Source organism: Nothobranchius furzeri, chromosome 9, assembly GCF_043380555.1.
Source record: "Nothobranchius furzeri strain GRZ-AD chromosome 9, NfurGRZ-RIMD1, whole genome shotgun sequence".
In the NCBI taxonomy this organism is placed as follows: domain Eukaryota; kingdom Metazoa; phylum Chordata; class Actinopteri; order Cyprinodontiformes; family Nothobranchiidae; genus Nothobranchius; species Nothobranchius furzeri.
The window spans coordinates 55,701,329-55,713,385 of NC_091749.1; the positions used below are offsets into that span (position 1 = coordinate 55,701,329).

Here is a 12,057-nt window from a genome sequence, read left to right on the forward strand (position 1 = left end):
AAAGTGTGACCTCTGTCACAAATTAGAGGCCATTCATGACGCTACAATTATGACTTGAAAATTCAAAGTTAAGGACTTTGACTTGACTTGGACTTCCACATCATTGACTTTGGACTCGACTTGGACTTGGTCATCTTTGACTTGAACTTGACTCGAGACTTGACTGGAAAGACTTGTGACTTACTTGTGACTTGCAAAGCACTGACTTGGTCACATCTCTGACAGGATGTCCCAAAGGCTGTGTGTTTTCCTGCGTGTTATTCATCCCTTATTCACACAGTTGTACCAGTGCCAGTCATGGCACAAATCTAATTAAGTTTGCCAACGATACAACTCTGATAAGCCTTTTCCAAGATAGTGTGCTGCAACACAGTCAACTTGAGTTTCTAAAGCTGCAGTTCTATTAGTTTCTACTCAGCGCAGCTTGAATTGGTTCAACTCAGCTGTACATGGTGCTGGTAGTGTTACAAACAGCTCTAGTGTGTGCGCTTGTCATATCTGGTGTGTGTGTGTGTGTGTGTGTGTGTGTGTGTGTGTGTGTGTGTGTGTGTGTGTGTGTGTGTGTGTGTGTGTGTGTGTGTGTGTGTGTGTGTGTGTGTGTGTGTGTGTGTGTGTTACAAAGGTGGCATTAGGTGATCTGTATGAAACACAAAACACACACAACAATGACGAACATGGTAGGGATGTTAAAGATTCAGCTCAGTCGGTGGATTGAACAACAACAACAACAACAACAACAACAATAATAATAATAATAATAATAATAATAATAATAATTTTGATTTATGTAGCACTTTTCAAGGCAATCAAAGCGCTTTCCATTAGTCATGCCTGCCCACATTCATACACTGCTGCTGGGATTGATCCTGCTGCAACCCTCTGATTACTGGACATTACCCTATACCTCCTGAGCTGCAGATGCCCCGTGGACTAAGACTGAATGAACAATTCTCCAGATTATAAATAAGCTAATTTTCAAGGGAGACCTGGCCAAGAGGCAGCAAACGTTAAATTCACGGTGTTGCTGCTGCTGGCTGATGATTGGGGATTTGTGGTTATAAGCCATTTAATATGTGGATCTAATAAAGTTGCTTGTGAATCTTCTCCTGCTGACTTGTTGAACCTGGTTCCAAGTCTTGGCCACTTATCTTATTTTATAGTAGTAAGCATTTAATTTTCTTTAGCTGTTATGGCATGTTAAAACCTGGTGTGGAGAAGAAACATTTCTTCAGGAGAATCTTATCTGTAGTAAATAATAATTGTGACTTTACTCACTTGTACTTGTTTATACATAGTTTCTTCTACAGCTGCCAGAATCACCATTTCTCTCAGGTTTTCCGTTCGGTTTCTGTATTTTCACATTGACCATGAGGTGGCGGTAGTGTTGATTGAGTATGTATAAAAAACGGCGATTCGGCGAAGAAGAAAACCAAAACATGTCTTTCCGTTGTAAACAGCTAGCGTTAGCTGTTAGCCGGTGTTACGATGAAATATGTCTGTTTTTCTTTGTTTAGCCTCCTGGGTTAGCAGTTCTTGCGAGTAAAACATCACGCAAGTATTCAGAGAAGCGTCTCTTGTTGTGAACCGGGGAATCTCAGGGTTTGACCGGATGTCTGACCGGCGGGTTCTGGTGGATTGTACCGTGGTGTCCCTGCAAGATTCCTGTGTGTTTTACCCGTTCTGTAAAAGCTGCTTTTCACGGATCGATGCGGAACAGCCGGAGACTACAAGGTAAAACACAACCGATCTCTTGGTTTCAGCTTTTCCCCCCAACGTGGTTCCTCATACAGGGATTGTGTGTCGTCAGGTATCGATGCTCCAGGTGCGGCTACAGGTGTCTGGGGGACCAGGTGGAATACAGATACCGTCTGTCACTTTGGGTGGCTCGGGACATGGCCATATTTGGTGTAACTGTGTTTGGAAACAGTTTGAATGCTTTTTTTGGCATTCATGCAACTGGATTGCAGAAGTAAGTGCAGTAAACTGACATTTCTGATCCGACAGAAACAATTCATTTAATTAAGGATGTCATCAGCTTACCTGGTGACAAGGTAATGTGTCTACACAATCTATTTAAATATGTCAGTAATTCCCTGAGAATTTTTTATCTATAGATAATGTTAGAAAACATTATTATAGCATTTGTCAGAGGTGTGACCAAGTCACTGCTTTGCAAGTCACAAGTCTTTCCAGTCAAGTCTCGAGTCAAGCCCAAGACTAATCAAGTCCAAGTCGAGTCCAAAATCAATGATGTGCAAGTCCAAGTCCTTACCTTTGAATTTTCAAGTCATAATCAAGTCATCTGTCCAACTTCAATTTATTGACAATGATGATAAATACATTTCAGAAATAAAGAAATAAATTATACTTTCTTCTTCTTCTTCTAAAGCCTCTTAAAGCTTCATTTATTTGCCCAAACAAGCAGAAGCTGATTATAAACAAAGTGCTGCTGCATTTAGCAGAACAAGATCAAACCCAGAACGAAGAATGATTTATGATTTTTGTTCACCTCGTGCCACTTTTGTGCTAAAATATCAAATATGCTCAAGTCATCATCAAGTCAACAGATGCAAGTCGATTCAAGTCGCAAGTCATTGGCTTTCAAGTCCGAGTCAAGTCGTAAGTCTTTACAGATTTGATCAAGTCAAGTCAGAAGTCATTAAAATAATGACTCGAGTCCAAGTCATGTGAGTCGAGTCCACACCTCTGGCATTTGTAGTGTAAAATATTGGAACAGCTTTTTATTTCCTCTGTAGAAAGTTTCCCTTTCTCAGTTTGACGAATATATACTCAATTAAAAACAAACAAAAAAAAAACAGTGCAAAGTTTTATTATTTGTTATTTTACAGGTTTGTGGACAGTTTGGAGGGTCCTGTAGTGGCATCGACAAGATCCAGATTGTTGGCGACGGCGGTCAGGGACTGTTTCATTGGCAGACATTTCATCTTTGGCATAAAGGTAACAAGTGAGATCAAATCAACTCAAAGATACTTTATTAATCCCAGAGGGAAATTAGAGTTTCAGTACACACAATTCAGAGATCAGACATACATGGGCAAGACACATGACAAGAATTGGTGACTGTGGTCATTCGCAACCCTGAGTCGCGCTACCTTAATAGAGATAAGTGGGGTTTACGTGAGGATTGGTTCAGGTGGAGGGGAAAAAAGGCACTTCAGAGTTACCCTCCACAGGGAGGGCAGCTTTGCTCTTCAAAAGAAAAAAAACACCTCAAACAGATATGCAACAGACTTCAGACAACACAACAAGTGTCCTGAAGGTGGGGTGGTGGGTTGGGACTATCCCCACTTCAGTTCCCGCAGCCACGATAAGCAGCGCATGTCACCTCAGTGTGGATGGGGGAGGAGCATTGAGGGTTGCAGTGACCCTGGAACGTTTCAGCGGCCTTCCCGCTGTCCCGCCCAGGCTGGGATAGGAGACAGAATTGAGTTGCCATAGCGACAGCACATTCCACATATTTTCACAACATGCCCTATAGGTTAAAAAAAATTGTAAGTCGCTTTGGGTAAAAGCGTCTGCTAAGCACATAAACATAAACATATTTTCTGAGGGGGGAGTTTTCGTTGGAGCCTTGCAGGCTCAAGGATGCCAGATTCCAATTAGAAATTGTTTTGGGGACAGACAGAGACAATTTCCTCTCTGTCTTACAGTTTGCTGGTCCTCAACCTCTCAAAATCCTAATAATGGACATTAAACTATCCCAGCTCGTGCTGATTCGTCCACTCTCTCCTTGATGGCATCCATCTTTTGTGCCAATAATGAATATCGGCCAAAGTCCCAAGCTTACGATTCATCTCGACAGTTATGTGTGTCTGTGAATTCACAGCGCGGTGCAAACCATCTCTGAGCTTCGGGATCTGGCCAATATTCCTCGACAGCTCGTTAATTTTCCGGTAAGCCAGGTAGCCTCCAATGCCGATCAGCAGGAAACCCGACACCAACACCACGAATATCCACACATCTTCTGAGTCCTCCACAGACAGCTGTCTGTCCCGGCGGGGCATCCGGGAGCCCCTTCTCCCGTTCTCATCATTGAAAAAATTTTGTGAACCGCGTTCAGTGACCAACTGCCGAGATCCATTTTAGTGAATTTCAGTTTCCAGAAAAAATGCAGAAGCAGCCGTGCACCCAGCACACAGAGACAGACAAAGACCTTGAGGATAAGATATGTAGGAGAGGAGAAGAAAAGTGTCTGCACCCTTCAAGAGTCGGAAGAAGAGATGTTTATTATCTCAGGATATCATTAAACTGGCCATGCTGTTACTTTATTTACTTGTGGAGAAATGATATTTTAGCGTAACCCTTTGTTGTTATGTGACTGTAGTGTTATGCAACGATGTTCAATAGACACAAACCTGCCAGGATGGACCTTTAACTTTAGGGTGAACGCAAATGCAAGAAAAAAGCACAACATATTTGTGATTTAGACACGTTGTCACCATGAATGAACAGACTGAAAGAAAATAAGTATCAACATTATTGATGTTTATGGAATTATTAAAATTTTAAATAGAGTTAAAAAAAACACCTAAAAAGTAATCTCATTAAAAAACATCAAACACTAATTATTGATTTTCCATCACATTTTTTTGCATCTTTTTTCACTTTTTTTCAATCAATCCGATTGTCTCGAAGTTCTCGGCCGATGCACACTCATCGGTTTTGTGCTTAATGTCAGTAACTTTTTAAAGAGGTAAATATTTAAATCTAGAACGTTTGCAAATGAACTCTCCTGCCCATGGTTTCTTGTGGTAAGTTGCTTTTTAATGTTACTAATTTCAGCTCTGCCTTTTGTTTGTCTCTGCTTTAGCTGACCAGGGCAGAAAATGGCCTTTGGTTTGGAGATCCTGGTTCAAATGGCTCCAGAAGTGGGGAGTCGACTCAGTTTGTTGCCAGTCAGATGATTCTTCCCAAAGCAATGGGCTCGACTGGCTGCACCGTGCTCAGTTATTACCAGATTCTCCTTCAGAAGGCTTCAGAAGACGGATCAGCTGATCCAGCTTCACTTCTGCTGCTGAATCAGTCTCCAAGATGCAACACCACTCTGCAGGCATCTGGTCTCTCCCAGTCACTAAACGGGTGAGGAAATATTTTTAGAAATGTATTTGTTGGTTTCAAAATGAAAAATTTCTTTAGATTAATTTCAAGTACAATAATTTTGGAAACATTATTTACAAATGGGATATTGTCCGTGATATTTTATGTAAAACACATTTAATCTGACAGTTACTAAAATTTTCACTCTAGATCACAACACCCTCATAGCTCACTTGCTCCCACTTCTCCATGGCAACAGTCTCTTGGAGTCATTACGTCGTCAGCTGAGCAGGAAGAGGACAGCAAAGAGGACAGGACAGCGCCACGTCCAGAGCAGGAGGGTCATCTGGAAAAGCTAAAAGGAACAGAAGAGATCACACCTCTTCTCCTTTTGGAGCACAGTTTCTACAATAATCCGTCATTTCCCGACTATCCAAACTCATCTTTTGGAAAAGTTGCGGGAAACGATCTCAGTGACCACAAAAGTTGCAGCCTCACACCAAAGGAGTGCTCTAGCAGACATCACACCGGGTCGTTCCTGTCGGGCTCGTTAGAGTGGGAGGATCTGCCTTTCTCTGAGAGCCTTTCAAAATTTTTACACGAGCAAACCAAAGATTTTGAGAACCTGGAGGAAAAGAGGCCAAATTTAAACCTGCTGAGTGAAAAACGCACATCGAGAAGCTGCCTGGATATCACAAATCTAGCAGCTGTATCAGCATCTGCTTGCCAAAGAAACACAGAGAAAACAGCCAGTCGTTCATCAGTTTTATTAGATATCAGTAATACACCTGCGGCAGGTGGGGACAGTCAAGATTTAGCAGCTCGAGAACACGAGAGACCCGAAAACAAACGTCTTTGTTCTCATGGCTGTAATCAGGAGGATGACAAAGCTTTTCTGTCTTTTGTTAAAGAAGATGAGCAGCTTGAAGAGGAAAGCTACAACTGTTCAGCGGACTTATTCGGTAACTCGCTGATGGACGACAGAGAGACGCACGCAGAATCTCCCAGGGCAACGTCGCCGCTGAACCTCACGCCGTTAACGCCACTCAAACTGAAACAAAAAGGCAACAGCAGGCACAGTTTGGTTCTGCAGGAGTTAGACTTTGTTCCTCCTTCTCAGTCCACTCCCATCGTGAAACTAAGTGCTGCGACACGATCGCCCGTCGCCTCCTTCACAAACTTGACAAGTGAGTCTTCAAAGAACACTTTAACACGAGGAAGATTCAGCAGCCGCAGCAAGAAGTCTACTCCTGGGAGGAGGTTTGGAATTTCAGATGATCGTAAAAAGTTGTGTCAGAATTGGCGGGAGGAAAGGCTCCAAAGACGAGCTGGAAGCTCTGAGTCGGCTAGAGCAGTGAATCACAAATCTCGAGTAAAAGATGAGACGGTTTGTAGTCATGAGGACGATGGGGAGATGGTCGCTCCCACTCCAGTTGGTAAACAGCCGAGGTGTCAGGAAATGGTAAATGGGGGCAGCGATTTGGACTCAACCTGGAAAAGAATTGTGGAAGATGGAGTCAGCTATAAAACACGTTTCATGGATGAAACCCAGAAGTCGTCACACAGAAGTCAGAAAAAAACAATAAATGATGAAAGTGGGACTGATGACGAGGCGAGTCTGGATGGATCTAATGTGGTCTGTGATGGTGAAAACCAGACGTGTGATTGGTCCAGAGATCTGTTCTCTGACACCGGCTGATTATCTCAACTACAAAGATTAGATGCGTTTTGTCCTGGTAGCTCATGTAGGTTTCAGCGTGAAGCTGTTCTGCTGGTTATACTGGTGCAGCTTCCCTTGGTGCAAAAAACACAAAAGCATTTCTGTCCTCTGTTACAGGCTAATCAAGTAGACTCACCTTTTTGTCCATGCTTTATTTGAAATTTGGAAGTTACTGTAATCAGATTACGTATGACTAAGAACGACTGGAAGAGAAATCCTGCTGTAGCCAAGTAATAAATGTGTAAAAGCAGCACCTTTTGTGGGAAACCTGATGAATTTACAGAGATATTTTTGTAAATATGTTTTTAATTACAAATGCTTTCTGATGAATGCTAATACATGTAAATACAATTCTATTTATTAAAATATTTTATTTGTAAAAGTTTCCTAAATTTTTCTTCTTTTGTTTTAGTGTTTTTCAGAAGAGTATGGAAGCCCATTGCTGCCACTCTGATAAAAAATATATTTTTATCTCATAATTATGACTTAGCTTTCTCATAACAATGTGATAGTGTCATTTTTATGAGATGATTTTATTTAAAGTTACAGTGTGTATTTTCCTGGCGATAGGGGGCAGTAGATACCTAAATCATTGCAAACAAACAGTATTTTTGTGTTGAGTAAGACCTGACCAATGGATGCCCATTAGGGTAAAAAAAGCCCTGGGGAGTGCAAACTTCAGCAAAATAACAAGCACATCAGATTCCCTTTCATCACTGGCAACAAGTGAAGAGGTAAATGTGTATAACAACAATGTTTAAGAATAACGAAAGTTTTATAATCATTACAAATCAGTAAATGCATTTTGTCCTCATGGGCTCCCTTAGAATGAAACATGGCATCTAATATGGCATCGTCCGGAGACTTAGACCCGCTCCCATGTATTTTAGACTTGATTTTTATGGTTACATGTTACAAAGCCGCCAATATTCAACAACTGAGCATCATTTCATTCATTTTCAACAACATTTTGATGGATGTTTCCAGAGATTAACAGTAAAGACCACACACGGTTTCTTTAATCAGAGTGGCAGAAATGGGCTTCCATATAGATTCAACCACTTTTAGTTTGAAGATTTTTTAATTTATCTATCAATCTATGAATCAACAAATACTGTAGGATTACTTGCTAAATGTGATATTTATAAGCTAGCGAGTCAGCTTGAAAATCCGATACAACACAAGGACATCAAGTAGGTTTAAATTTCTTTCTGCAGGCCTAAGCGGCCCAAATCCTCCTTTTCTTGCTTTAGTGTAACCCCATGATTGATTTATATCGGTCTGAGCAGCACAAATCTGTGTGTTCCTAAATCTGATTCATGGGATTTTTTTCAAGTTTCTTGTGTTTGCACCATCACACACTTCTGCACTCGATGAGGCAGGAAGCTAAAATTCAAACGCCATACTTGTTCAGAACGTTGTCAGTTCTGCACAACAACTTCAGATTTTGCGATTTCATGTGCATCCCTTTAACGCTCAGCTGTTCAGAAACCCTCACAGTCTGCTGGCTAGCTTCTCTTTTAGCTCCTTTAATATGGATTGAATCAGAAAACATTTCGGCGAAGGGGTGAAATAAGGAACGAGTGTGCCATTGCTAGAAAACACTGTACATCACATCCCTAACGAGTCTCTCTTGAACTTCTTTCAACTGGCTGTAAATCGTGCTGCTCCTTGGCACGGCTTTCAGCGCACCGAGAGGGATTTCAGTCATGGGTTATGGAGATAAGCGTGTGGACAGTGTTGTGCCAAAGAGCTAAGAATAGCTGTCATGATGACTATGTTCAGGATGTGTGAGGAAGAGAAAGAGATGAAGATGATGTTACAGGTTAAAAAGGAAACTGTACAGGCTGTACACAGCTGGAGTCTGAGCTGCACGAGGGGCAGAAAACAGGTTGGTATGTGGTCAGGTGGCTGAGGGATGACTATGCACGAGTCTAATCGCAGAGTTAGAATTAGAGAAATGCTATTTAACAATTTTACTACACATTTCAGACTAAATTGTCGCAGTTGACTTAGCTTTCTCATAACAATGACAGCATGGTTGGATTAGTGCAGATGTTGCTGCAGGTGTTTCAGTAAAAGATGCAGATTCCCTTTACAGCCTCTACTGTCTTGTTTTTGTTCTGCTTCAGCTCTGAACAGAACTGTTGCCATGAATGAATTAAAACAACCCTCAACTTCCAAAGAAGCCCGGCCCTGAACCTTAGTAGTGTTCTCTCGATGGTTTCTCAGCGGCACCATCTGCAGTGATGTTTGTTGCCAGCTTTACTCAGTTTGGTGCAAACGTCAACACGTTCCTGTATTTATTGATAAAATCACAATTAAATTAATCATAATTATAAAATGTGGTAAATTAATAAAATTTCAGTCTTTGAGGTATTTTATTATTTTTTTTTTTGCATTCATAGTTTTGTTTCTCGGTACAGTCTTTTGTTTTTTTTTTTATTCTTTTCTCTTTTATTTTTGCTGTAAACCTTACTGATTCAGTCCCCGGTGAGGGACAAAGGAAATTTCTGTTCTATACAAATTAAATGAATACCTAAATGAATAAAAAAGCAAACAAATAAATAATTTAGGCCTTCAGTTTCTGAATGAAAGAAAAAAACCTGGAAAGGTTTGTTACATTTTGTAATCTTTTGCAGGAAGTATGCAAAAAAATTTAAAAATCTTTGGTAGCACTTTACAATAAAGGTCCTTTTATTAACATTACTTAGTGCATTATTAAGCATTAATAACCTATTAATTCATTAGCAACCTTTTAATATTAATGTTTATTTTCCTTAATGTTAGTATACCCCAGTCCTAACCTTAAGAACACCTAATAGTTAAAATATTGGAGACATTAATAAAGGTATATTTTGTTAATTAATGCTTAATAATTCACTAAGTGATGCTATTAAAGGGACCATTTGTTTGTTTATTTGTTTCCAACATTTTGTTAAAAAAAGCAAAAAGTCTTTGTTGCGCTTCCGTCTGTAACACTAAACAATGTCCTCAGGATCTTAAATGAGGTGTAACTTCAGTAATTAGAAAAGATGAGATTTAAAGCTGCAAACAGTAGTTTTAAAGGGGAACTGGGCAGTTTTAGCTTGATTTTAGCACCCCTAGTGTCCTTTTGTAGAATCGAAAGTAAAACTTATCTCCTCGCTGTATGATTGTCTTCTTAACACCTTAATCTAACAGCTGAAATGTCTCCCCAGCCTTCATTAGTGTCTGCAGGAGTCATTCATCACTAAATTAAACAAATCAGCTGTGTTCATGATTTAAAACATGCAGGAAATGTGCTGCAAGCAGACTGCAGCACCAGGTATGTCGGCTTAATTTGATCAGATTGGACTGGCAACTCTGAAGTTGCAAGTGAAATATACTGGCCATGGGGGCAATAGTGGCTGGGTGGCCTTTCATTAACCCTGTAAAGGGTCATTTTAGCACATGATGGCTCAAGAAAATTATTTTAAAATATGAAAATGTTGCAAAGTATCCCTTTAACTTCCCCTGTGGGACTTGGCACCACTGAGTTCATCAACTGACCTGTTTTCAGCTTAATGGGAGAGATGATCTCATCATTGTTTACTTCTTGTAACTCTACCATTACGCTGTGCAGATTTGCTGAGTGCAGTCCTGGAACGTGTTGTTTCCCCTAAAGCTACAGCTGTGTCTCTGAGCTGCACACTATTCCACACTCAGCTGGTACGGTACGTGAGCTATGTCACCGCACACCCGGTGAGTGGAAACACTTGGAGCCTGGCTCGCTCTTATGTGAGAGGGGCCACGTTGCTCTGGTTCCCAAATCCTGGCTCTGGCTCTTCCAGCTGAATGCACAGTGAAACTTAAAGCTCCACTCATAAACGGCGCATCTCTCAGTGCCTGTGGTTAATAACACGAGCCTGAAGGGCTCTTGCATCTGCAGAGACAGACTAAGTCACGGTGCTTTCAGTCCCCAGGATGCCCACCACTGGAATGAACTCTCTGTGGCACAAAAGACCTGCTGATTTCTATAATTTATCATCATTTAATAAGTAACATAAGTAATAATTTTATTTTAAAAGTAGTTTGATGCACTTTTTTCTGGTTTTGTTTTTGCACTTTGAAAATTGTTTCTGTAATTCTGAAACAATTTTGTTTATCTGAGCTGTTATCTCCCATATTGCAGCATCACACAATTATCTACCGGAATATTTTTGTTTATTTCACATTATTTTTTAGGTTTTATTGTTTGATTTTAATTAGGATTCAGAGTTAGGAGTTGGGGACACAGGAACACACACGTTACCTGCACACACACTCGCACAACGTCGATCAGATGGTCGAGAATGTAACAAATAATTTCTTTTTCTTTTCTTTAGGATTAGAGCCTAAATTGGCTTCACTGGAGGACTTGAATGATCAATACAGACTTTAAGGTAGAGAGGAAAATTATCTCTGCCTGACCCAAACAAAGTCTTGTTAACCAAATCTGACGCCAAGGCAGCCTTGAGCTGCTAACAGCCACCACCCCCCCCCACCCCCCCACCCCCCCCTGCCTCCCTATCAGAGTCTCATGTTGTGAACTGTGATGTTCGTGCTTATATGTTTGAGGCGTTTTTTTTGCATAGTAAAGCTGCGCCCTGCCGGGAGTAACTCTGGTTTGCCTTTTTTCCCCTCTCCCAATTTATCCTCATGTAATCCCCTTTTCATCTTTTAAGGTAGCGCGACTCGTGTTGCGAAGGACCACAGTCACCAATTCTTGTCATGTGTCTTGCCCATGTATGTTTCCCCAAATGTGGATGCTATTATATGTCATGCATGCTCTCCTCTTGTCTTCAGAGGATTTTGAGATGGTAAACTACGTAAAGACCTTAAATTGGCCTCTTGTCAGAAATAAAACCTTAAAATCAACAGGAAACCGCCTGCATTTTGGACCAACATGTAAGTATAACGTGAGGAAGTGAAGTAATCAAAATGAGAGGAAAGAAAATCTAGTCTGAACAGAGCTTCCTAGTCATCTTAGCCGCTAAACTGCAGACATCTTGGGTTTAACAACTGAATGAGCATGTTTCCTTAAAGGTGAGCCAAGATTCTTAGTCTGTCTGGTGTATTTTCATCATTGCAACATGAGCGCTAACAGAGGTATTCGTTTGTGCTACAGGACAAAATTCAACTGGGTCACAGTGTAACACGGTGTCCTGCTGTAGTATTTCCATTGCACAGTTGTCGGGGAGAATGTGCACCAGCCTCGTGGACGGCAGGAGGTGTGGCTGTAACTGTAGAGTGCCACAGAGATTAAAGTGGTGACAAGC

The 12,057-nt window shown here is 41.0% G+C and overlaps 1 protein-coding gene across 1 annotated transcript; it reads left to right on the forward strand.

Annotated features, from left to right (window-relative positions):
• Positions 1-1,443: 1,443 nt before the first annotated feature.
• On the forward strand, positions 1,444-7,161 carry ddias (DNA damage-induced apoptosis suppressor). The gene is made up of 5 exons (XM_015943630.3): positions 1,444-1,731; positions 1,808-1,969; positions 2,850-2,958; positions 4,832-5,100; positions 5,269-7,161. The coding sequence occupies exons 1-5, from the start codon at positions 1,610-1,612 to the stop codon at positions 6,755-6,757; spliced, it is 2,151 nt and encodes a 716-aa protein (XP_015799116.3). The 5' UTR covers positions 1,444-1,609; the 3' UTR covers positions 6,758-7,161.
• The last annotated feature ends 4,896 nt before the right edge of the window (positions 7,162-12,057 follow it).

Bases quoted from the DNA above. Each gene is read 5' to 3' on its own strand.
- ddias (XM_015943630.3), top strand. From the start codon at position 1,610: ATGTCTGACCGGCGGGTTCTGGTGGATTGTACCGTGGTGTCCCTGCAA. The intron at 1,732-1,807 runs GTAAAACACAAC...GTGTGTCGTCAG, and splicing joins GAACAGCCGGAGACTACAAG to GTATCGATGCTCCAGGTGCG. The intron at 1,970-2,849 runs GTAAGTGCAGTA...GTTATTTTACAG, and splicing joins CATGCAACTGGATTGCAGAA to GTTTGTGGACAGTTTGGAGG.